Source organism: Octopus sinensis, linkage group LG3, assembly GCF_006345805.1.
Source record: "Octopus sinensis linkage group LG3, ASM634580v1, whole genome shotgun sequence".
Classification (NCBI taxonomy): Eukaryota; Metazoa; Mollusca; class Cephalopoda; order Octopoda; family Octopodidae; genus Octopus; species Octopus sinensis.
Genome location: NC_042999.1, coordinates 5,876,259 through 5,903,601, shown reverse-complemented (window position 1 = coordinate 5,903,601; position 27,343 = coordinate 5,876,259). Strand labels below are relative to the sequence as shown.

At 42.9% G+C, this 27,343-nt stretch overlaps 1 protein-coding gene across 1 annotated transcript in view; it reads right to left on the bottom strand.

The window, feature by feature from the left end:
• Positions 1–1,414: 1,414 nt before the first annotated feature.
• The window catches only part of LOC115209162 (CD81 antigen-like), a 26,014-nt gene continuing 85 nt past the window's right edge, over positions 1,415–27,343 (bottom strand). Inside the window, exons 1-4 of the mRNA XM_029777388.2 lie at positions 27,273–27,343; positions 4,869–4,947; positions 4,548–4,775; positions 1,415–1,567 (exon numbers count right to left, since the gene is read on the bottom strand). The exon at positions 27,273–27,343 is cut by the window's right edge and continues 85 nt beyond it. Coding sequence (XP_029633248.1) covers positions 1,475–1,567; positions 4,548–4,775; positions 4,869–4,934 — 387 coding nt within the window. The 5' untranslated portion in view covers positions 4,935–4,947; positions 27,273–27,343 and the 3' untranslated portion in view covers positions 1,415–1,474. The remainder of the gene's footprint in view (positions 1,568–4,547; positions 4,776–4,868; positions 4,948–27,272) is intronic.

Genomic DNA, 27,343 nt, shown 5'->3' with positions numbered 1-27,343 from the left:
CATCGACCATGCTCAAATGGTGCTTTTACATGCCACTGGCACAGGAGCCAGTCTGTAACACTGGCAACGATCATGCTCGAATGGTGCTTTTTACATGCCACTGGCAATGACCACACTTGAATGGTGTTTTTATGTGTCACTGGCACAGGAGCCAGTCAGGCATCGACCATGCTCAAATGTGCTTTTTACATGCCACTGGCACAGGAGCCAGTCTGGTAACACTGGCAACGATCATGCTCGAATGGTGCTTTTTACATGCCACTGGCAATGACCACCACTTGAATGGTGTTTTTATGTGCCACTGGCACAGGAGCCAGTCAGGCATCGACCATGCTCAAATGGTGCTTTTTACATGCCACTGGCAATGACCACACTTGAATGGTGTTTTTATGTGCACTGGCACAGGAGCCAGTCAGGCATCGACCATGCTCAAATGGTGCTTTTTACATGCCATTGGCACAGGAGCCAGTCTGGTACACTGGCAACGATCATGCTCGAATGGTGCTTTTACATGCCACTGGCAATGACCACACTTGAATGGTGTTTTTATGTGCCACTGGCACAGGAGCCAGTCAGGCATCGACCATGCTCAAATGGTGCTTTTTACATGCCACTGGCAATGACCACACTTGAATGTGTGTTTTTATGTGCACTGGCACAGGAGCCAGTCAGGCATCGACCATGCTCAAATGGTGCTTTTTACATGCCATTGGCACAGGAGCCAGTCTGGTAACACTGGCAACGATCATGCTCGAATGGTGCTTTTTACATGCCACTGCAATGACCACACTTGAATGGTTTTTTTATGTGCCACTGGCACAGGAGCCAGTCAGTATCGACCATGCTCAAATGGTGCTTTTTACATGCCACTGGCACAGGAGCCAGTCTGGTAACACTGGCAACGATCATGCTCGAATGGTGCTTTTTACATGCCACTGGCAATGACCACACTTGAATGGTGTTTTTATGTGCCACTGGCACAGGAGCCAGTCAGGCATCGACCATGCTCAAATGGTGCTTTTTACATGCCATTGGCACAGGAGCCAGTCTGGTAACACTGGCAACGATCATGCTCAATGGTGCTTTTTACATGCCACTGGTAATGACCACACTTGAATCGTGTTTTTATGTGCCACTGGCACAGGAGCCAGTCAGGCATCGACCATGCTCAAATGGTGCTTTTTACATGTCACTGGCACAGGAGCCAGTCTGGTAACACTGGCAACGATCATGCTCGAATGGTGCTTTTTACATGCCACTGGCAATGACCACACTTGAATGGTGTTTTTATGTGCCACTGGCACAGGAGCCAGTCAGGCATCGACCATGCTCAAATGGTGCTTTTTACATGCCACTGGCACAGGAGCCAGTCAGTGGCTCCGGCAACAATCACTGATAAAAAAAGTGAACATAAAACAAGATATGTAATAAATTAAAACTGGATTCATTTGTATCAAAAATAATCAGGTTTTTCTTAATTAATTCTAATTACCTTTGGCCGAGCCACAACGATCATTACGAAGACAGCAACTTGTAGAGCAAGGATAATGGTCATTATTGTACTGTACTGGAAAATAAAAGACATAGGTTCAAATAGTACTGATTGCAGTGAGAAAAATGGGAAAAAACGTTGTAACAAAAACTATTTTGAATAATCCTTTTTACTATAAGCACAAGGTCTGAAATTGGTGGGCGCGGGGGGGGGGGGGTTAGTTTAATACATCGCCCCCCCCAGTGTGGCACTGGTACTTAATTTATCACCTCAAAAGGATGAATGGCAAAGTCGACCTCAGCGGAATTTGAACTCAGAATGTTGAGTAATAATAATAATAATAATAATCAATATTGGGGGAAATGGGGAAGAGTCAATTACATCGGACCCCAGTGTTCAACTGGTACTTATTTTGTATACTGTAAACAGCTTAATGCAGATAATTTTTATCGACAAAATCTTACATGGATCCCCAAGTGTCATATAACCCCTTGAGAATGACTGGGTTAAAAAAGGGAAATGTTGTAAGGGCTGTGGTGCCATGTTGTAAGGGCTGTGGTGCCATGTTGTAAGGGCTGTGGTGCCATGTTGTAAGGGGTGTGGTGCCAAGTTTTCTCCTGCTGGTTGCTGTTCTTAGAACCAACCTTGTTCGAATCCAAGGTAACATCATCACCCCACCTCACTCCTTTGAACAACATGCACCTTAATGGATTACTATGTTTGCAAGGAAGGGCGGTGAGCTGGCAGAATCGTTAGCACGCCGGGCTAAGTGCTTAGCGGTATTTCGTCTGTCGTTACGTTCTGAGTTCAAATTCCGCCGAGGTCAACTTTGCCTTTCATCTTTTCGGAGTTGATAAATTAAGTATCAGTTACGCACTGGGGTCGATGTAATCGTCTTAATCTGTTTGTCTGTCCTTGTTTGTCCTCTCTGTGTTTGACTCCTTGTGGGTAGTAAAGAAATAGGTATTTCGTCTGCCGTTACTGGGGTCGATGTAATCAACTTAATCCATTTGTCCTCTCTGTGTTTAGCCCCTTGTGGGTAATAAAGAAACAGATACACCTATAACATACGACCAACTGATTAAATTTGCTTCAGAACCATGAGGCCCTAGGTTCATCTCCACTGCTTGGCGTTTTGAGCAAATGTTTTTTTCTATAGCGTTGAATTGACCCAAAGCTCACAAGTGAAACTGAGCAGATGACAGATGAAAGAACTGCAATTGAAAGACGTAGCTATTCACATTCAAAATCAAAAATCAAAATCGATCAACATGAATGGAAATTGTAGCTGTGATGCCGGTGGCACATAAGAGAACCATCCGAATGTGGCCGTTGCCAGCGCCGCCCCGACTGGCCTCCATGCCGGTGGCACGTAAAAAGCACCATCCGATCGTGGCCGTTTGCCAGCCTCCCCTGGCACGTAAAAAGCACCCACTACACTCATGGAGTGGTTGGTGTTAGGAAGGACATCCAGCCGTAGAAACATTGCCAGATCAGACTGGGCCTGGTGCAGCCTCCTGGCTTCCCAGACCCCAGTTGCACCGCCCAACCCATGCCAGCATGGAAAGCGGACGCTAAACGATGATGATGACAGATTGTCACACTAATTCTACCTGAGAAATTAAGTTACGGATACACCTATCTGTGGAATGGTAAGGCATCTGCAAACACCTTACAGGTGCCATATACAAACAAACAAAAGGTATTTTACTCAGATTTTACATCACCGTGTTTGCTACATCATCATCGTTTAACATCTGTTTTCCATGCTGGCATGGGTTGGACGGTTCGACAAGGGTCTGGGAAGCCAGGAGGCTGCACCAGGCTCCAGTCTGATGTGGCAGTGTTTCCACAGCTGGATGCCCTTCCTAAGGCCAACCACTCCGTGAATGTAGTGGGTGCTTTTATCGTGCCACCGAGACAGGTGCCAGGCGAGGCCGGCAACAGCCACGATCGGTTGGTGCATTTTACGTGCCACCGGCACTGGTATCACAACTACAATTTCCATTGATTTTTGATTGATTTCGATTTCACTTGCCTCAACAGGTTTTCGCAAGCAGAGTTTTGTGTCCCAAGAAGAAAAGGTACAAGTACCAAAATATGTATGATAAATATATAGCATCTCGAAAGAGTCCAGAAGCTGGCTACCCGCATGGTTCTTGGTCTCAAGAATTTGTCTTATGAAGAAAGGCTGAAGACGCTCAACCTTTATTCTCTAGAAAAACGACGATGCCATGGTGATCTCATTCTCGCTCACAATATCATAAGCAGAAAGTGTAACCTCTCAAAAGAGCTGTTCTTCACTCCTGCTCCAGAGCATCGGCTGCGGGGTCATTCCGAAAAGCTCTTCCTGCGACGATTTCATCTCAATCGAAGGAGAGGGGCTTTCTCCGTCCAGGTTGCGGATCCGTGGAATAAGCTGCCGGACGAGATGGTGAAGATGCCGATGACCGCTCGGTTTAAAGTCTCCCTTGATCACAAGTGGCCTGAACTCTTTGCATGAACACCACCCTGTACATAACTCCATGTCCCCCTACATGGCCTTGCATTTTGCTTTTTGAGCCAAAAAATTAACTAATTAACCAACTAACATTCCAATCAAAAGACAAATTTGTCTTATTTTCCTGCCTAGGATTTCTTTACCATGCAAATCCCAAACCTATTTTATAAGGAAAAATAATAAAAACTCTCAATAATAGAAATATAAAAATTACTAAGTCTCTATAATAGAGATTGCGGCAGCGTTTACTTGAAATTAATTGTTATCGCCATATTAATATGGCATTCTTATAGATATAAGAATAATCGCTGCAGCTGGTCAGCTCCATGAGGCCACCGCCATCAAGATAGCTATTGATACACGATCTGTATCCATTATAACCTTCGAACAAGGGAGGTCAGCCGCTTCACACTGCCAGTCCGACAGCTACAGATGCGTTTCGGGGTATTGCCCCATGTCAATATAGTGCAGTCAGACCGCAGGTGTCGCCACTGACGTCTCTGTTCGAAGGTTTCTATTTACCTAGTTTATTTAGAAAGCAGGTAATATACTCACTGTTCCAAGCATCCAGATGTTCTCTTTCCATGTTCCAAAGCAACCGAAGAATGCAATAAATACAGCAACAACAGATGCAATTATCAGAACGATGGCAGCAGCCTTAATCGTCTCATTATCAAAGCCATCAAGAACACCTTCAATTTTAATTTCGTCAAGCCCCTCTAGTAAAAGGTCCTTTCTAGCCAGCAAGACGCTTCCGAGGGCAACACCAGCAATACCCAAGATCTGAAAAAAAAATAAAATCATTGCAGAATTGGTAACTGATCGTCAAGTAAAACAATTTAATGACAATTTTTAAATATGTAAAATTCTACTTACAAAGATGATCAAATTAAAGAAAAAAAGAATATATTTCATACAGTTTTCTGAAGATCCACCATCCATTTTGAATTTGGATCTGAAACGATTAAAATTTGGGTTTTAAAAACAGATTTTCAAGAAAATGTTTACAGTAAAATTTCAAAATAGTATTAGTGCTGCTCTGAAATTGCTTGCTGTTCTTGGAATTTAACAAGAATCTTTAAAAACTCACGTTACAAGGGAATTATTTCAGACATATCATGGCATTAGGAAGAGCAACCAGTCATATAAACCATACCAAAATTGAAGTGGAGGCGCAATGGCCCAGTGGTTAGGGCAGCGGACTCGCGGTCGTAGGATCGCGGTCGTAGGATCGCGGTCGTAGGATCGCGGTTTCGATTCCCAGACCGGGTGTTGTGAGTGTTTATTGAGCGAAAACACCTAAAAGCTCCACGAGGCTCCGGCAGGGATGGTGGTGATCCCTGCTGTACTCTTTCACCACAACTTTCTCTCACTCTTACTTCCTGTTTCTCTTGTACCTGTATTTCAAAGGGCCGGCCTTGTCACACTCTGTGTCACGCTGAATATCCCCGAGAACTACGTTAAGGGTACATGTGTCTGTGGAGTGCTCAGCCACTTACACGTTAATTTCACGAGCAGGCTGTTCCGTTGATTGGATCAACCGGAACCCTCGTCGTCGTAACCGACGGAGTGCTTCCATCCACCAAAATTGAAATACTGGAGTCAAATATCTCGGATTCACTGGTTCCTATCTAATCCAACCGTTCAACCCATGCAGGCCTAAAGGGTCATGACAAAGTCAAATATAACATTTTATGAATTTTTAAACATAAAGGATACTTCTATGAATGAATTCCAATATTTTGAATCCGGGTTTGTCCCCATTAACGGGAGGGGGTGGCCAGATTTACCTCACTTTTTACAGCAACTGCTCTCACACCATCTTGCCCATTTTTGGCAGTCCTTCATCCTCAAGCCAACCTTGCCAATCTCCTCCTCCACCTGTCCCTTCCATGTTTTCTTTGGTTGCGTGCCAGTGGCACATAAAAGGCACCATTCGAGTGTAATCGTTGCCAGCGTCGCCTTACTGGCACCTGTGCCCGTCCTAGTAGGGTGCCAAGAGCACCATCCGAGTGTGATCGTAACCAGAGCAGCCAACTGGCTTCCGTGCCGGTGGCACATAAAAGGCACCATTCAAGTGTGATCGTTACCAGCGTCGACTTACTGGCACCTGTGCCGGTGGCATATGTAAAAATATTCGAGCAAGGTCATTGCCAGTATTACCTGACTGGCCCTCATGCCGGTGGCACTTTAAAAGCACCCACTACACTCTCGGAGTGGTTGGCGCTAGGAAGGGCATCCAGCTGTAGAAACTCTGCCAGATCAAGATTGGAGCCTGGTGCAGCCACTGGCTCTCCAGACCTCAGTCAAGCCGGCCAACCCATGCCAGCATGGAAAATGGACATTAAACGATGATGATGAACCCTTTCGCTAATGGGGTACTTTGTCCTCATTCCTAAGACATTCTTTTTCTGTTGATATAATTTCCCAGCCCCTGCCTAGGATTGAACTCAGAACCCGAGGGTTAGTAGCCTATGCACTTATCCACCACTCTATATACCCATTGGCAAATATAGAGGTTGGGTTGGAAATTCCACCAGGGCACCTGATGAAGGCTGGAGAGTACATCAGCCGAAACGTTGTTGTAACAACAAACAAGATGAGGACACCTATCCATCCAATGTAAATAAGGCGCAGGAGCGGCTGTGTGGTAAGTAGCTTGTTTACCAACCACATGGTTCCGGGTTCAGTCCCACTGCATGGCACCTTGGGCAAGTGTCTTCTACTATAGCCTCGGGACGACCAAAGCCTTGTGAGTGGATTTGGTAGACGGAAACTGAAAGAAGTCCGTCGTATATATATATATGTATGTGTGTGTGTTTGTGTGTCTGTGTTTGTTCCCTTAGCATTGCTTGACAACCGATGCTGGTGTGTTTACGTCCCCGTCACTTAGCGGTTCGGCAAAAGAGACCGATAGAATAAGTACTGGGCTTACAAAAAATAAGTCCTGGGGTCGAGTTGCTTGATTAAAGGCAGTGCTCCAGCATGGCCGCAGTCAAATGACTGAAACAAGTAAAGGAAAAAAGAAAAAAAAATGTACATAATACCTCGTCTCAGAAATATAGAATAGAACAATGTGTGTGTGTGTGTGTGTGTGTGTATCATCATCGTTTTACATCTGTTTTCCATGCTGGCATGGGTTGGATGGTTCGACTGGGATCTGGGAAGCCAGGAGGCTGCACCAGGCTCCAATCTGATCCGGCAGTGTTTCTACTGCTGGATGCCCTTCCTAACGCCAACATATATAACTATGGCACTATATCGGTTACAATGACAAGAGTTCCAGTTGATCCAATCAATGGAACAACCTACTCGTGAAATTACTGTGCAAGTGGCTGAGCACTCCACAGACACGTGTACTCTTAAAAGTAGTTCTTGGGGAGATTCAGTGTGACACAGAGTGTGACAAAGCTGGCTTTTTGAAATACGGTAACAACAGAAACAGGAAGAAAGAATGAGAGAAAGTTGTGGTGAAAGAGTACAGCAGGGTTCGCCCACCCTCCCTGCCTGCCGGAGCCTCGTGGAGCTTTAGGTGTTTTCATTTAATAAACATTCACAACGCCCGGTCTGGAAATCAAAACCACGATCCTATGACTGCGAGTCTGCTGCCCTAACCACTGGGCCATTGCACCTCCACACACACACACACACACACACACATTGAAATCTTGCAGCTATGAGATTAATGTAGAATTAATTCAAAGCAATGTAAACAAAACAAGGATTAAATATGAGTAATCCGAATGCTAAATGGTTAATCATTATGAAGTTGGATTTTTTTTTTATCCAGGGGCATCCGAGGGATTCCAGAAATACCCATAATGTCTACAGTGCCAAGAATCTTAGGGCAATTTTGCAGGAGAGGGGGGGGGCATTTTCAGTTAATTTTTCTACCTTTTATCTTTTTATTTTCTACTTGTTTCAACCATTTGACTGTGGCCATGCTGGGGCAGTGCTCTGAAGGTTTTAGTTGAATGAATCAACTCCAGTGCTTATACTTTTTAAGTTTGGTATTTATTCTATTGGTAAGCAAGCTACTTACCACACAGCCACTCCTGCGGTAGAAAAGGGTGGCCACCACAAGTAAGAGAGTCTGAGGGAGGCCGTTGCAAGGGGAAATAAACTGTGGGAGTATAAAAGAGGAGCAAATGATGAAGAGGAAACAAAGTGGCATTCGTTGTGGTGTGTTAGTCATAGTGTTATAAGAATTTAATTGTTGGAAGGGCCAGTGAACCCTTCCAGCCCTTGTTACTCAATGAGGGCATTCGATAGATTTCTGTTTGTTGATGTGGTTCATTGTCTGTTGGTATAAGATTGGCGGCGAGATGGCAGAAAGGTTAGCACGCCGGGCGAAATACTTAGTGGCATTTCGTCTGCCGCTACGTTATGAGTTCAAATTCCACCAAGGTCAACTTTGCCTTTCATCCTTTCGGGGTCGATTAAATAAGTACTAGTTACGCACTGGGGTCGATATAATCGACTCTATCCGTTTGTCTGTCCTTGTTTGTCCTCTCTGTGTTTAGCCCCTTGTGGGCAATAAAGAAATAGGTATTTCGTCTGCCGCTGCATTCTGAGTTCAAATTCCGCCAAGGTCAACTTTGCCTTTCATCCTTTCGGGGTCGATTAAATAAGTACCAGTTACACACTGGGGTCGATATAATCGGCTTAATCTGTTTGTCTGTCCTTGTTTGTCCTCTGTGTTTAGCCCCTTAAGGGTAGTAAAGAAATAGGTGTAAGATTGGGAACAATTTTAAGGTGTTGAAATGATGTAGGCCAAGTATCCAGGATGGTTGGTGGTAACTAAAGGTTAGTTAAGGAGCTTGACATTGAGGGAATGTCAAAGAAGTAACCAGAGTTTGGTGAAATGGGAGAATCATTTAACCCTTTCGTTACTGTATTTCTGTTGAGATGCTCTGTGTTACTTTCAATCAATTTTAAATTTAACAAATAATTTAGTAAGATAACTTAGTTATCATTAAGCTAGTGTTAGGAACATAAATTGTGTCTAAGGTTTGGTGGAAGATTTTAATTCAAAACTTATGAAAACAAGACATTTGTACTACAGAGCCAGAACTGGTTTCAGCCAGGTTGGTAACAAAAGGGTCAACGTTATTATGAATCTGAAATTAATCACAAGGAGGAACAGGGGTATGAAACAGACACTAGAAGGGTGACAGGTATGACTTAAAATTCCCTATAGCAAAGGGGGCATTATCACTAGAAAGATAGGATATATGAAAGACTCTCCCCACCCCTCACTGAAAAAGGGAGCATTCATTTTCAGAGGGTGATAATGTATTTTCAAAATATTTCTTTGCTATTTCGGAGATTCCAGGATTTCTTTATTGCTATTGATGTTTCTATTTTAAAAGCTACCTTCTAACATTTCAGGTGAGTAAAGGTGGAAACCTGGCAGAATCGTTAGCGCATCAGGCAAAATGCTTAGAAGCATTTTGTCCACCTTTACGTTCCAAGTTCAAATTCCACCTGTCGACTTTGCCTTTCATCTTTTTGAGGTCAATAAAATCAGTACCAGTCAAGAGAATCAAATTAATCCCTGCACTGAAAATGCTGGCTTGGTGCTAAAGCTTGAAACATCATCATCGTCATCATTTAACGTCCGTTTTCCATGCTATCATGGGTTGGACGGTTCGACTGAGATCTGGGAAGCCAGAAGGCTGCATCAGGCTCTAGTCTGATTTGGCAGTGTTTCTACAGCTGGATGCCCTTCCCAACGCCAACCACACCAAGAGTGTAGTGGGAGCTTTTTACGTGCCACTGGCACAGGTGCCAGGCGGGGCTGGCAACAGCTACGATCGGTTGGTGCTTTTTACGTGCCACTGGCACGAAAGCCAGTCAAGGCTGGCATTGGCTACGTTCGGATGGTTGATTTTTACATGCCACCGGCACAGGGATCACAACTACAATTTCCATTGATTTTTGATGTTGATGTACTTGACTCAATAGGTTTCCTCAAGCACAGGGTCGAAACGGTGTTTCTTTACTTGCCACCTGCACAGGAGTCAGTCCAGCGGCACTGGCAACGGTTGGGTGCCAGTCATAGGATTTGGTTCAATTTCGATTTCACTTGCCCCAACAGGTCTTCGCAAGCAGAGTTTAGTGTCCAATGAAGGGAGGTTGGCATGGGCGCCAGTCATCGGATGTGAGTTGTTACTGACTAAATTGGAATCAGAACTGACACTTTGGGAATGGCCTTTGTTCCAGAAGTCTTTCAACGTATTCCTTTCCAATTTTGTTTTTTTTTCTCCAGTTTATCAATGACAAATGTAATCTCCAGTATTTACAGTTTTCTAGTCCTTAGTCTGGTTGTTCAAGAGTTACAAAAGCATTTTTCAGAGGTGACCCTCCTGGAAGAGGATCTTTAAGATTAGATTTCAGAACTTCTTGGAGTATTTTTGTATCTAACAACTTTTAGGTAGTGAGGTTATAGAGCCTTGCTTCGGTTGAGATCAAATATAAATTTTGTCCTATTTTTACAGTCTCTCAGATTATTGCAGCTCATGTTTTTCATCAGGGGTTTCAAATCCTTTCTTGAACATCACTGTTGTCTCATTTGATGTTTAGGGTCAATCACATTCTTAACGCATTAAAATCTCTTCTCTAGCTGACATACCATCCATAGAGCAGTAGAGAGAGAGTTCAATTACTTGATACACCAAAATGTTTGAGGTCCCTGTCGTCAGAACCCAAACAGGGGTCAGAAAAGACTCAGCAGCTGTGATGGCAAAAGGATGTAACGTCTTTAACAGTTCACCAGCAAAAGTAATTTCAAAGACTACTTTTGACTGTGAGAAGTGACTGAGCAACAGTCTTCACTTTTGGGATGCTGACACCGAGGTCAAACATGCCATAAACACAAATGGAGGTGGGATTTTCTGAGATGTTCTGCAGGATTTTATAGACTCCCCCGATGATCGTGGCCGTTGCCAGCCTCCCCTGGCACCTGTGCCGGTGGCATGTAGAAGCACCCACTACACTCATGGAGTGGTTGGCATTAGGAAGGGCATCCAGCTGTAGAAACACTGCCAGATCAGACTGGAGCCTGGCGCAGCCTCCTGGCTTCCCAGACCCCGGTTGAACCGTCCAACCCATGCTAGCATGGAAAACGGATGTTAAATGATGGATGATGATGTTCCTTGCAGGGGCCTTGTTAACAGCACATGACAGGAACTATAAGAGGATATGAATGGTAGTCCCCTGAAATGCAGAAGAGAGAGAAAGAATCTCTTTCTGTGACATTCCCCATGGTACACAAAGAATTTGGAGCACTTTTTGCATGTTGGACGTCACTGAGGCAATGATTGAGAAGAAGACCCATGAAGCCAAGCAAAAATCACAGTTGTGGCAGACACCAGTGTCATGCAAACGGCACCTGTAGCGATGGCACATAAAAACACCCATTACACCCTCAGAGTGGTTGATGTTAAGAAGGGCATCCAGTTAGATACCATGTCAAATCGGACTGGAGTCTGATGCAGCCTTCCAGCTTGCCAGCCCCAGTCAAACCATCCAGCCCATACCTGCATGGACAACTGATGTTAAATCATGATGATGCACAACATTGTGGTATCCCTTAATCTACGGACTATGTTTCCAGGATGACAACCGATTACGCCATTAGTCTTTTGATGTGAATCCAATCCTAAGAACAATGAAGACCTTTCAGAATGTATAGGACATGGTATGGAAATTGAATTCAGTGGAATTGGACAGCGTTGTCTTTGGCATACTGCAACTCACAGATCACAATCAAGGATGTAGAATTCTTTCAATTTAAGCCGTTATAGTTAAAAGGTTCTCCACTCGCCTCACCGGCATGTGAACAAGACATTCGAGCGATGTCGTTGCCAGCACTGCTGGACTGACTCCTGTGCAGGTGGCACGTAAAAAGCACCAATTTCGAGCGTGGCCATTGCAAGTACCGCCAGACCGGCCCTCTTGCCAGTGGCACTTCAAAAGCACCCACTACACTCTCGGAGTGGTTGGCGTTAGAAAGGGCATCCAGCTGTAGAAACTCTGCCAGATCAAGATTGGAGCCTGACGCACCCATCTGGTTCGCCAGTCCTCAGTCAAATCATCCAACCCATGCTAGCATGGAAGGCGGATGTTAGTTAGTTAGTTAGTTAATTTTGGCTCAAAAAAGCAAAAAGCAAGGTCATGTAGGGGTACATGGAGTTATGTACAGGGTGGTGTTCATGTAAAGAGTTCAGGCCACTTGTGGTCAAGGGAGACTTTGAACCAAGCGGTCGTCGAGGAGGATGAATAGGAATTTTGGATTTAAAGTACAACCAATGCCTGTAATGAAGACAGTTGTCAAATGATGACGATGAATATGGTTAATTGTTTCAATCAGTACAGCAGTGATGGACAATGAAAATATGGTCCCACACCACAGTTGGCCTCAGTGCAACACTTGACCTCCTTGGTCATAAAACAATCGAACCATTTGGATGAAGTGATCGATGCATCGAAACATCAAGAACTCTCAACATAGGCGCAGGAGCAGCTGTGTGGTAAGTAGCTTGCTAACCAACCACATGGTTCCGGGGTTCAGTCCCACTGCGTGGCATCTTGGGCAAGTGTTTTCTACTATAGCCTTGGGTCAACCAAAGCCTTGTGAGTGGATTTGGTAGACGGAAACTGAAAGAAGCCTGTCATATATATGTATATATATGTGTGTTTGTCCCACTAGCATTGCTTGACAACCGATGCTGGTATGTTTACGTCCCCGTCACTTGGCAGTTCGGCAAAAAGAGACCGATAGAATAAGTACTGGGCTTACAAAGAATAAGTCCCAGGGTCAATTTGCTTGACTAAAGGCAGTGCTCCAGCATGGCCGCAGTCAAATGACTGAAACAAGTAAAAGAGTAAAGAGAGTATGATGAGATTTGGTGCAGGGCCGAATGTGTCTGTGAGATGAAACGGATCGGTTTCTGTTCCATCCCAGCACTTCCTTGTCATTCATCATCATCACTTAACGTCCGCTTTCGATGCTAGCATGGGTTGGACGATTTTGACTGACAGCTCGCGAACTAGATGGCTGCGTCAGGCTCCAATCTTGATCTGGCAGAGTTTCTACTGCTTGATGCCCTTCCTAACGCCAACCACTCCAAAAGTGTAGTGGGTGCTTTTTACATGCCACCGGCACGAGGGCCAGTCAGGCGGTACTGGCAATGATCTTGCTCGAATCTTTTTACACATGCCACCGGCACAGGTGCCAGTAAGGCGATGCTGGTAACAATCACGCTCAAATGGTGACCTTTTACATGCCACCGGCACGGAAGCCACTTGGCTGCTCTGGCAACAATCACGCTCAGATGGTGTTCTTGGCACCCTACTAGTATGAGCACAAGTGCCGGTAAGGCGACGCTGGTAACGATCACACTCGAATGGTGCCCTTTTAAGTTCCACTGGCATGGAAGCCGGTTAGCCGCTCTGTCAAACTATCACGCTCATATGGTGCTCTTTGCACCCCACTAGCATGGATGCCAGTCATCGAATTTGATTTAGTATTTTAGATGATGCCTTGCCGAACATTGGAACAATATTGAACTGACAGAGAGATTAGCTTTGAAACATTTGAGTGGACAAACAGAAGATATAGTGGAAGAGCATTCAGATTAACAGAGAAGATGGATTTCATATGCAACAAGTCCCCTGGAGCAGTAAGCATGAAGAGAAATTGGCAAACAGATTCTCTAGAATGTTTGGATGGCTTCCAAGGAATCATTGATAGCTTTTGTTACTTGGACAACCAAATGAGCAGAGGAGGCAACTGTTCTGAAAGTATGGTAGCCTGGTTGAAGAAAGTTCAGAGAGCTACTACCACTGCTGGCAACAAAGGGTTTCTCTCAGTGTTAAGGGCAGATTATATGATGCCTGTGTATGAAGTGTGCTACTTCAAGGCAGCCAAACCTGGCCTTAAAATAAAGAAGACCTGCAAGGATTAGAAACAAACTAGCACTATGACCAGGCAACTCCGGGTCATAGTGCTAGTGCCTGCATATACAGCTGCATGCGTGCGCACATACACGCGAGTTCTGTCCAAATCTCCGACCAATCACATACAGCTAGCTGGCATTCAATTGGCGTATCAAGTTTCAGGCATTTTGATTGGGATTTGGATAGAAAATTCACAAAATAGTCACTTCTATTGATTTTTTAATGGCTTTGAGGGGTAACTGGGGAAATGTAAAGATGTGCACGACCACCCTTGGACGGTTTTGAATGACCATAGAAAGTGCGAGCCCTCTAACTGAAAGATTGTAGATTTGTATAAAGGACACACATGCAGACATTTTGCCATTTATATATATATAGAGAGAGAGATGAAGCCTGCAGGTTTTGCTAGATGCATCAATATTAATGTGTATGAATGCCAGAGCACAAATGAACTGAGAGACAAACTAAGTTTGATTGGGGACCAAACAAAATCTGTGAGAGAGGAGAGGATGATATGAAGAGGTGATGCGAATAGTGGAGGACAGCAGGGTGAGAAAATACCAAATAGTCTGAGGTGAATGGCATTTGTGGAAGAGGAAGACCAAAGAAAACTTCAGGTGACCTCAAGGTGTTAGCTCTGACAAAAACAACAGAAGAACCATGTTGAGTGACGATATAGGGGGATTCTGCAGAAGCACCAACCTCCCTGGCGAGTTTGGTGAAATACTTAAAAAAGGGGCACAGTGCACAACACCCCACCAACCATTGTCCTTCGACACCCATTCACCACCCATTTATTAAATTAACCACTGTGCCTATTCAATGCTCTCATTTTCCCCTCCATCATCAGAAACTACTGTCCAACCCATGGTAAACAGACATAAAACGATATTAAAAATATCTTGACTGGACTGTCATGGCTGGAATGCCTCGCTGTTGTTTCTTTTTATAATTTAATATCCAAACAAAATTTTTAAGTAAACAATAACCATATAAGTGGTTCCAATAATATACTGTATTTCAAAGTCACTATACAGATTTATTTGTGGAGGAGCGTGGTTTAGTGGTTAGGGTGTCAGCACCATGATCGTAAGATTGTGGTTTCGATTCCTGGACCGGGCGACGCGTTGTGTTCTTGAGCAAAACACTTCATTTCATGTTGCTCCAGTCCACTCAGCTGGCAAAAATGAGTAATGCTGCGATGGACTGGCGTCCCGTCCAGGTGGGGAACACATACACCATTGAAACCGGGAAGCCGGGCCCATGAGCCTGGCTAGGCTTTAAAAGGGTGCATTTATTTATTTTATACAGATTTATTAGGATACTCGTCTACAAAGAGGAAAACCAAACCATGGGCTATATTTGCCAAGCAACACTGGATTTCCTAACAAGTGTGCACATTCTTTGCAGAAGGAATATTTTCAACCTCAAAAATACAAAAAAACAAAACAAAAAAAGGGCAGTAATCTCTCGCCATATCTCAGTTCACTTATTGCGGTTTATTATTTAACCCTTTCGTTACTGTATTTATTCTGAGATGCTCTGTGTTTCTTTCAATTAATTTGAAATATAACAAAGAATTTAGTAAGATAACTCAGTTACCATTAAGTTAGTGTTAGGAACATAAATTGTGACTAAGGTTTGGTGGAAGATTTTAATTCAGAACTTATGAAAACAAGACATTTGTACTACAGAGCCAGAGGTGGTTTCAGCCGAGGTGGTAACTAAAGGGTTAATCTTACGTCAATTCCTCCATAGTATTGTTTTGCATTTATAATAAAATAAATACATGCAAATTATAAAAATAATAAAAAAAAATATACAGTACAGTACTGTTTCTACTTCACGGATTTTCATCTATTGTAGGGAGTTTTGGACCATAACCCCTGTAATAGCCAAGGGGTTACTGTATTTTGTTTCGGCTTTTTGAGGCTTTCTTAGGATTTATCTAAAGCATTTTCAACATTTGGAAAGTCTGCCTCTCTAATTATACTTCAATCTTTTATATTTCACTTGTTTCAGTCATTTGACTGTGGCCATGCTGGGGCACCACCTTGAAGAATTTTTAGTTGAATAAATTAACCCCAGTACTTTCTTTTTTGAAAAGCTTGGTACTTATTCTATCAGTCTCTTTTGCTGAACCACCAAGTTACAAGGACGTTGACACACACACACACACACACATACATACAACAGGCTTTTTTTAGCCTCCATCTACCAAATCCTATCACAAGGCTTTGGTTGGCTTGAGGCTATGGTAAAAGAAACTTGGCCAAGGTGCCACACAGTGGGACTGAACCCAGAACCATGTGGTTGGGAAACATACTTCTTACCACACAGCCACACCTGTGCTATTTGTTCATACTTCAATCCCAATCCACCTGAAACCATCCCCACTTCTATGACAGCCCGGAACCATGTGTTTGAGAAGCATACTTCTTATCACATAACCACACCTGTGCTATTCATACGGTAATCACAACCCACCTGAAACCATCCCTGTTTCTATGACAACGCAAACTTCAGGTTTTAAACTGAACTAAATTAAAACTATAATAGAAATATTAAAATTACTAAGTCTCTCTAAAAGAGATTACGGCAGCGTTACTAGAAACTAATTGTTAAATTAAAACTTCCCATCAGAATCTCGTGCTAATTTAGGTTTCAAACACCAACTTAATTAGGACAAAATTATATTATGAAATTCTTCCTTACATTTAAAATTAATTTTATCATCATCATCATCATCATCATTTAACGTCCGTCAGGCGACACGTTGTGTTCTTGAGCAAAACACTCCATTTCACATTGCTCCAGTCCACTCAGCTGGCAAAATTGAGTAATGCTGCAATGGACTGGCGTTCCATCCAGCTGGGGAACACATATGTCATTGAAACTGGGCCCATGAGCCTGGCTAGGCTTTAAAAGGGCGCATTTATTTTTTTATTTTGTCCCCAGAGTGCTCAGTGATGAGTACCCTGGTAAGCAACTACTGGATAGAGATGGGCTTCAAAACTACCCCTCACTCTCCCTACAGTCCCAACCTTGCTCTCTCTAACTTTTAGTTGTTCCCCAAAGAGAACTTCTGAGACAATTGCTTTGAAGATGAAGGCGGCTATGACAAGGGTCCTAGACACCTCTCCATTTTGGGGGACCTCCACAGTGGAATTTATTAAGTGGTTGGAGAGCAACAACAAAGGCACTGAAGTCAGACGATTCTACTTTGAAGGAGAACAGTTTTGAACTTCTCTGAAATTAATAGATGTCTGTGTGTCTGTGTTTGTCCCCCTACCTACCCACCCACATCGCTTGACAACCGATGCTGGTGTGTTTACGTCCCTGTAACTTATCAGTTCGGCAAAAGAGACTGATAGAATAAGTACGAGGCCTACAAATAATAAGTCCTGGGGTTGATTTGCTCAACTAAAGGCAGTGCTCCAGCATGGCCACAGTCAAATGACTGAAACAAGTAAAAGAGTAAAGAGTAAGAGTTTCTCCTGAAAAAGTCTGGAAATAACTGGAATGTACCTTGTAATTATTTCAGATACATCTGGACTCTGTCAACTGACAGAAATATTTCAGTGATATCTTGACCGTGTCATGGTGTATCTTGCGTAGATTGGGGACGAGAAACCCTAGCTGATGCACCACAAGTATCACCATCATCAGTTACAAGAGGGCCACTGGGTGGATTCCACCATCCCTAAAAATGGTAGAGTGGAAGATTCTTAAATGTGTTCTTGCATTTGCTCCTTAAAAAAGAAGACCAGTTGAGGCAAGTGAAGTCAAAGTCAAAATCAAACTCGGTGACTGGCATCCGTTGCTAGTGGAGCATTAAGAGAACCATACGAGTGAGATTGTTGCCAGAGCAACAAGCTGGCCTTCATGCTGATGGCACGTTAAGCACACCATTCGAGCGTGATCGTCACCGCGTCGCCTTACTAGCACTTGTGCTGGTGGCATGTGAAACATTCAAGCGAGGTTGTCGTCAGTGCCGCTGGAGTGGTTCCTGTGCAGGTGGCACGTAAAAAGCACCATGTGGTTGGGAAGCAAGCTTCTTACCACACAGCTACTCCTGCATGCACTCTAGTAGCCAACAACTTAAATACTTTTTCATATCATCATTTCACAAATATATATATATATAGGCACAGGAGTGGCTGTGTGGTAAGTAGCTTGCTAACCAACCACATGGTTCCGGGTTCAGTCCCACTGCGTGGCATCTTGGGCAAGTGTCTTCTGCTATAGCCCCGGGCCGACCAATGCCTTGTGAGTGGATTTGGTAGACGGAAACTGAAAGAAGCCTGTCGTATATATGTATATATATGTATATGTGTGTCTATGTTTGTCCCCCTAGCATTGCTTGACAACCGAAGCTGGTGTGTTTACGTCCCCGTCACTTAGCGGTTCAGCAAAAAAAAAAGAGACCGATAGAATAAGTACTGGGCTTACAAAGAATAAGTCCCGCGGTCGATTTGCTCGACTAAAGGTGGTGCTCCAGCATGGCCACAGTCAAATGTCTGAAACAAGTAAAAGAGTATAGTCACAGGAGTGGCTGTGCGGTTAAAAAGTGTGCTTCCCAGTCACAAGGTTCTAGGTTCAGTCCCACTGCATGGCACCTTGGGCAAGTATCTTCTATAGCCTCAGGCTGACCATGAAGAAAGGCTGAGGACGCTCGACCTTTATTCTCTACCGCCGCCGTGGTGATCTCATTCTGGCTCACAACATCATAAGTGGAAAGTGTAACCTCTCGAAAGAGCTGTTCTTCACTCCTGCTCCAGAGCGTCGGCTGCGGGGTCATTCCGAAAAGCTCTATATGCGACGATTTCATCTCAATCGAAGGAGAGGGGGCTTTCTCCGTCCGGGTTGCGGATCTGTGGAATAAGCTGCCGACGACCGCTCGGTTCAAAGTCTCCCTTGACCTCAAGCGGCCTGAACTCTTTACATGAACACCACCCTGTACATAACTCCATGTCCCCTTACGTGGCCTTGCTTTTTGCTTTTTGAGCCAAAAAATGAACTAACTAACTAAAACCTTGTGAATGGATTTGGTAGACGGAAACAGAAAGAAGCTAATCATGTGTGTGTGTGTGTGTATATATATACACACACATACAAAATTTAGAGGATTGACCACTAAAAGTGGACAGCCTGTATGCTAAATATAGACCACTTTTAGTGGTCAATCCTCTAAATTTTGTATGTAAAAAATCTTTTAATCTTCGGATGTTTTTAAATATGGTAGGCTACTGGTTTTAATTGATTAATATCAATTTCTACCCTTATTTAATTTTATATATATATATATATACACACACACACGATGTTGATGTCCCAGTGTTGATTTGTTTGACTAAAGGTGGTGCTCCAGCATGGCCACAGTCAAATGAATGAAACAAGAAAAAAATTCATTGGGACATTCATATATATTTCATTTGATCTATATTTATTTCTTTATTGCCCACAGGGGGCTAAACATAGAGGGGACTGATAAAGGGAGTAAGTTGATTACATTGACCCCAGTGCATAACTGGTACTTATCTAATCGACTCCGAAAGGATGAAAGGCAAAGTCGACCTTGGCAGAATTTAAACTCAAAACGTAACGGCAGACGAAATACCTATTTCTTTACTACCCTCAAGGGCCTAAACACAGGGGGGACAAACAAGGACAGACAGACGGATTATGGTGATTATATCGACCTCGGCGGAATTTGAACTCAGAACGTAGTGGCAGATGAAATACCACTAAGCATTTCGCCCGGCGTGCTAACGTTTCTGCCAGCTCACGTCCTTTCATTTGATCTATATTACTCTAGAGTATAAAGGTGTGTAGCTTAATGGTTAAGGCTTTCGGTTTACAGTTGTAAGGTTGGGAGTTCAATTCCCAGCAGCATCTTGCGCCCTTGAGCAAGACACTTTATTTCGTGTTGCCCCAGTCAACTCAGCTGGCAAAATTAGTAACATTTCTTCTTCAAAGAACCAGCCATTTCGCATTCTGTGTCATGGTGAATCTCCTGGAGAACTACATCTTCGTCATCATCATTGTTTAACGTCCGCTTTCCATGCTAGCATGGGTTGGACGATTTTGACTGAGGGCTGGCGAACCAGATGGCTGCACCAGGCTCCAATCTTGATCTGGCAGAGTTTCTACAGCTGGATGCCCTTCCTAACGCCAACCACTCCAAGAGTGTAGTGGGTGCCTTTTTACGTGCCACCGGCACAGGGGCCAGTCAGGCGGTACTGGCAACAACCTCGCTCGAATCTTTTTACACATGCCACCAGCACAGGCGCCAGTAAGGCGACGTTGCTAACGATCACGCTTGAATGGTGCCCTTTTACATGCCACAGCACAGAGGCCAGTTAGCTGCGCTGGCAACAATCACGCTCAGATGGTGCACTTGGCACCCTCCTAGCACGGGCACAAGTGCCAGCAAGGCGACGCTGGTAACGATCACACTCGAATGGTGCCTTTTATGTAACACAAAGCGCAACAGCTCACCCTCAGATTCTTTTATCAAGAGTTCTATACAAAATATATTTCGCTGCCTATACAGCAATCTGGTGGAGTGACTATATTGTATCAAACAATACTATCCATGTTAAATGCATTTATATACAAAACTTCTGACATTAAATTATATTTGCTGAAAACATTATTGTTAATGGCGCTTAGAAAAATTCCATGGTCTTTGTATTGTTCTAGTTTCTATTACAACCATCAAAAAAACGTTCCTTTTTAGTCTAACCCTTTCGATACCAATCTGCCTGAAATTACTCAACTGTAGAATACAAACTCCCTATTTTGAAAGGGATTTAAACGAAAACCCTCCATTTGAATTTCATGTTGATTAATGTTCCAAACGCCAATTATTTCACAGAATTCTTCATTTTGTAATTTTTTTCCCCAGGGTATTGAGCCTCACGGAGGAAAGGTGGCCAAGTTCCTTTGAGTACTGGGCCTCACTGAGGGAAAGTGGCTGAGTTCCCTTTGAGCACTAGGCCTCACTAAGGCAAAGTGGTTGAGCTCCTTTTGAGCACTGAGCCTCACTGAGGGAAAGTGACTGAGCTCCTTTTGAGCACTGGGCCTCACTGAGGCAAACTGGCTAAGTTCCTTTTGAGCACTGGACCTCACTGAGGCAAAGTGGTTGAGCTCCTTTTGAGCACTGGGCCTCACTGAGGCAAAGTGGCTAAGTTCCTTTTGAGCACTGGGCCTCACTGAGGCAAAGTGGTTGAGCTCCTTTTGAGCACTGAGCCTCACTGAGGGAAAGTGACTAAGTTCCTTTTGAGTGTTGGGCCTCACTGAGGGAAAGTGACTGAGCTCCTTTTGAGCACTGGGCCTCACTGAGGGAAAGTGACTGAGCTCCTTTCGAGTGTTAGGTCTAACGGAAGCAATGACCAAGACTTGGCATTATGTCATGCATGAGATGACCCATCAAGCTGAGCAAAATCTCAGTCATGACAGATACTGGGGTCACACAAATGCACCCCAGTGTCGCTTAAATAGCATCCATGCCAAAGGCATGTAAAAGCACCCATTACAGTGGTTGGCATTAGGAAGGGCATCCAGCCATGCTGAATCAGACAGGAGTCTGGCGCAGCCTTCTAGCATGCCAGCACGGACAGCAGACGTTGATGATGATGATGATGAATTAAAACAAAGGCTGTATAATTCAACAGAAATATGATTACAAAAGCGGCATGGTGTTTAAAAACTGACGACTCGAGTTCACAGATTAGAATGCGCCTGTTTAAGTGGAAGTTGACTTCACCAAGATTTACAACATTGTTTATACAGAAAATTACCTCAAAAACAAAAACGTGTTTGTGTGAATAGGATTGGCTTTTCGTAGAAATCTCCAGATCAGACTTTTTACTAAAAGGCCTCACATTTAAAACAATTTAAAAATAAAAAAAATAAAAAAAAGACATTCGAGAAGGAGACGAGTGAGAAATGTTAAAAATAATAACTTTAGTTATCGCTCCTCATGTATTTGCTGATATTTAACCTTTCCCAGATTTCACAGTAACTCAAGATTTTTTTTTTAATAATCTCATCTCTATATATATATGTAAACAGCAAAATGTCTGTTTGTCTGTGTGTGTGTCCTTTATACAAATCCACAATTTTTCAGTTAGAGGGCTCGCAGTTTCTATGGTCATTCAAAACCGTCCAAGGGTGGTCATGCACATCTTTACATTTCCCCAGTCACCCTGCAAATCTCATCTCACTATATATAAATGGCAAAATGTCTGTCTGTGTGTGCGTGTGTCCTTTATACAAATCCACAATTTTTCAGTTAGAGGGATCGCACTTTCTATGGTCATTCAAAACCGTCCAAGGGTGGTCGTGCACATCTTTACATTTCCCCAGTCACCCTGCAAATCTCATCTCACTATATATAAATGGCAAAATGTGTGTGTGTGTGTGTCCTTTATACAAATCCACAATTTTTCAGTTAGAGGGCACGCACTTTCTATCATCATCATCATCATTTAGCGTCCGTTTTCCATGCTAGCATGGGTTGGACGGTTCTACTGGGGTCTGTGAAGCCAGAAGGCTTCATCAGGCCCAGTCAAATCTGGCAAGTCATTCAAAACCGTCCAAGGGTGGTCGTGCACATCTTTACATTTCCCCAGTCACCCTGCAAAGCCATTAAAAAAATCAATAGAAGTGACTTTTTTGTGAATTTTCTATCCAAAACCCAATCAAAATGCCCGAAACTTGAACAGCCAATTGAATGCCAGCTAGCTGTATGTGATTGGTCGGAGATTTGGACAGAACTCGCGTGTATGTGCGCATGCACGCACGCAGCTGTATATGCATGCACTAGCACTATGACCCGGCGTCGCAGGGTCATAGTGCTGTTTTCCATAGGTTCAGATCAATCGAGGGCCAGAGATAAGAGAGGAGAAATGAGAAATGTCTTTGGGGGAGATAGTTAGATGTCTTGTTAACTGGCACCCCCCGTTGGTTACAATGACAAAGATTCCAGTTGATCAACAGAACAGCCTGCTTGTGAAACTAATGTGCAAGTGGCTGAGTACTCCACAGACACGTTGTACCCTTAACACAGTTCTCAGGAAGACTCAGCGCGTCACAGAATGTGACAAGGCTGGCCCTTTGAAATACAGATACTACTCATTTTTGCCAGCTGGGGTGGATTGGCACAACACAACGTGTCTTGCTCACGGGCCCAGGAACAGGGTGTGCAGGGAGAGGGCATGTGACCCCTAAAATTTCGTATTGAAAGAATGTCTTTCTGTGAAGTGCAAAATCAAAATTTGCACCCACTACTTGCTTTTCTCAGGTTTAGAAACAGTGAATGAAAAGGGATCTGTAAAAAGGACCTTGAATTAGGTTTCTCCTCAAAGAACAAAAATAACATATAGGCACAGGAGTGGCCGTGTGGTAAGAAGCTTGCTTCCTAACCACATGGTTGCAGGTTCAGTCCCACTGCATGGCACCTTGGACAAGTGTCTTGTACTAAAACCTTGGGCCGACCAAAGCCTGCCATATATATATATATATGTGTGTTTGTCACCTCCACCATCGCTTGACAACCGATGTTGGTGTGTTTACATCCCCGTAACTTAGCAGTTCAGCAAAAGAGAGCGATAGAACAAGTACTACGCTTACAAAGAATAAGTCCTGGGGTTTGACTAAAAGGCAGTGCTCCAGCATGGCCGCAGTCAAATGACTGAAACAAGAATTTAAAAAATTAGAAAAAAAAAGGACCTTATTTGTAAAGGTGTTTGAACCTGGATTCCCCACCCCCAAGCAAATTTCATTCCCGAGCCAGTTGTCATGCTGAAGGACACGATACGCTGCCAGGAATTGAACTCACAACTTTATAATCGAGAGCTGAATACCCGAACCACTAAGCCATGCTCCTTCGGTCCAACCTTATTATACGGATTCTGCCAGTAATTTGAGGTTTTTATTCACTGGGTCTGGGAGAAAGGACCAGCTTCATAACCTTCTTTGCAGGCCTTTCCAGACAAGCAAAATTGACACCATTAACCCTTTCGCTACTGTATTTCTATTGAGATGCTCTGTGTTTCTTACAATTCATTTTAAATATAACAAAGAATTTAGTAAAATTACTTCGTTATCATTAAGCTAGTGTTAGGAACAAAAATTGTGACTAAGGTTTGGTGGAAGATTTTAATTCAGAACTTATGAAAACAAAACATTTGTACTACAGAGCCAGAGCCAGTTTCAGCCAGGTTGGTAATGAAAGGGTTAATAAATAAACCTCTTTGTCGGTCAACAGTGAGAGAAGGAATTCTGGGTGGTCAAAGAAGGATTGCATGGGGTGATTAGTAAAAAGTAAGGCATAACAAGGATAATACGAGGGGAGGAGTGCCTGGATGAAGGTAGTATGAATCCAGCCAGCTCTGAAGAGCAAAGGCCATCAGAGCCGTGGTAGAAAAGAAAGAGAGAGAGAAGAGTCAGTAAGATGTGGATCCAAAGCTGGAACAAGTCCGTGAGTGACTTTATGCTAATCAGTCAGGTGACCGTTTTCTATTTGCAGTCTAGGATGTGTGTGTGCAGAGCAGCAGGACTGGTCCAGGTGTGAGAACAATAATCAATTGTGAGCCTCACTTAAGCTTTTATAGAGGGCCAAAAGTCTCCTGCTCCTGAAGAGAAGGACCAGGATGTGGTCCCCGGTGATTCCTTGTGGCCCAACATTTGGAGGAATTTTGATGGCTCTGGCCGAGTGCTTCTCATGATTAAAAGGGTGTGGTGCAATGATATTTTCTTGACAGGAGTAACAGTGGTTTTGTTGCTGTTAAAAAAGCAATGTTTGAGGTGTGGCATTTAGACTGAATATGGGAATCTTATAGGGTGGGTGTGAAAGAGTAATGTTTTTGCGTATGGGGGGGGGGAACGGTGACATAATTAAGCTTTGGAATATACAGGGATCGGCAGAAGAGTTCCGTCAATTCAGCAATTTGATTAGAGGCTAATTGATTGAAGAGAAGAGAGATTACAATGAGTAGATTGTACGAGTGATCGATTAATGAGAGGCCTTATGAAAACCAAGCAAAAACCATTTTGCTTTAAAACAGTGGGGTACTACTTAAGAAGAGTGGTCCCGGTGCGCGCACTCGCGCTAGCTAGTCGTGACTAGTCGATCCTACAACGACTCTCCTAGCAAAGTAAATAAAACACAAAATAAATAATTTTTTTTAACACAAAATAATTTTTTTAAACAAAGTAAATAAAACACAAAAATACTAAGTAAGGATCGACTAGTCACGACTAGCTTACGCGAGTGCGCGCACCGGGACCACTCTTCTTAAGTAGTACCAACAGTGGTTCCCAGAGTGGGCAGTGGAAAGATCCAGGGGACGATAATAGGGTGGTCAAAGGGGGGGGGATAGATGGGAGGCGCTAGAAATGAGACCTGGGGTCAACTGGGCGGCAGCCTGAAAAAGTTTGGGAACTTTAAAGTTAAAACACTCCCGCACGAACTCTCGAGAACGAGAGAGGGAGTTGGTTATTTTTTTCTGGTGGGTTTACTGGTCTTACAAAGAGACGTCAATGTAGGACAACTGTCTTGGTATCACAAAAAAAAAAAAATTCAAAAGGACCCTTGACCTGCAGTTAAATCTTTCTCAAATTCATATCATCCTTGTTTTAATAGACATATTCGAGGATTAAAATCCCGATTATGATTAGAGTGTCTTGACCAGAACTGATATACTACAAAATAATAGTGATGTTTACTTCAATGTTATGAAAGGTGCCCGTGTAGTGAGACGATTCGCTGCTAGAAATAACAGCCTAATTTTCCCCCAAAATCTGATCCCACTGTCGTAAATGAAGGGTCTTTTGGGTCATGTAGTCTGATATATACAAAATATTACATGTTGGGAGAAATACTGCCCAGAGAGAGAGGGGTTTCTGTTATAAATCCTAGAATTAATTTTGAACAATAAAATCTTGAAGAAAAACCCATTTAAGTGCCTGTTACAGCCCTGTTAAACCCCACTAATTCATAGAAGTGAGTTTCCTTTCAAAGCAAAGATATTAATTTTTAATTAGGATCGTTTTCAAACATTCAATAAAGTTTGAACACTTTATATGGATCCAGTAGATCAGCTCCTACGATCGATAGCTGTTCAATTTTACACATCTCGAAAACAAATTTTTACAAAGTTTTAAACTTAATTCAAAGGCAATTACTTTCCTAATAAAAAGATAAAAGGGGTAAGGGGTTAGGTAGTCCCTAGTATTTAAAAGGGGCCAGATAGTTCCCTTGCTGTATGGTATCAACATCTGTTTTTATTTATTTTTCTTTCCAAACTTTCTACTCGCATCGATATTTGGCTTAGATTTTCTTTTTTACTTCAGAAATTATTTTTAAAAACTTTCTTCAAAGACTAAAAGTGTGCGTGTGTTTATACATAAAGATGTGTGTGTGTCTATACATAAAGATATGTGTGTGTGTGTGTCTATACATAAAGATGTGTGTGTGTCTATACATAAAGATGTGTGTGTGTGTCTATACATAAAGATGTGTATGTGTGTGTGTCTATACACAAAGATATGTGTGTGTGTGTGTGTGTTTGTGCGTATGTATTAATTCTAGAAGTACTGAAGAATGAAATACAGAAGAAAATCTAATTCCGTTGATATTGTTAAAAGGAAAAAGCTCCTAAGGGGTTTTGCCGCCACTTGTTGAGTGAGGGGGGAAGCGCAAATAAACCTTTGACAATAACGTATTTCGCTCATTTAAACGTAAAATGTTGTTTAAAACATTTTCAAACGTTTAATGTGAACGTGGTTACAATTTTAAATCGTAAAAACCTGTTTATTTTCAAATTTGCTAAAAGTATAATGTAATAAGAAGTGTTTATTTCAGGTGAAAAAAAGATTAGGAACGAAGAAAGACCAGGTTTTTTTTCTCTCAAACGGAGCAGAACTTGAAAAGAACGAACGACACGATTTGAGTATCAATGTTTGACCATTTTGGATTGAAAGTGGCAGCAAGTTTGTGAAGACATCGTATTTCAGGTGAAAATAGGAATTAAACGAAATATCTTAAAGTTAGAAATAAGATAATAAGTCTTCATTTTGATAAAAGTTATCAAAAAGTAGGTTAAAGTAATCCGTCGAGAGCCTTGGTCACCTCAAACAAAGCGATAGTAACAAGAGAAAAGACCAGTTCTATGAAGGATCTTAAAAACTGTGTTAAAGAAAAGCTAAAAAGTTCGCAAAAAATATCTTCACTAACTAACAAATTAAAAAAAAAAGGAAGGAAAAATCGAAATAATTATAGTAGTATGCCTGTTTTAATTAACTTACCTGTTGGCTTAAAAAAATCTCCGTGAAAAAGTATTTCAACAACAAGCGAAAGAATCAGAAGTGGCTGAAAG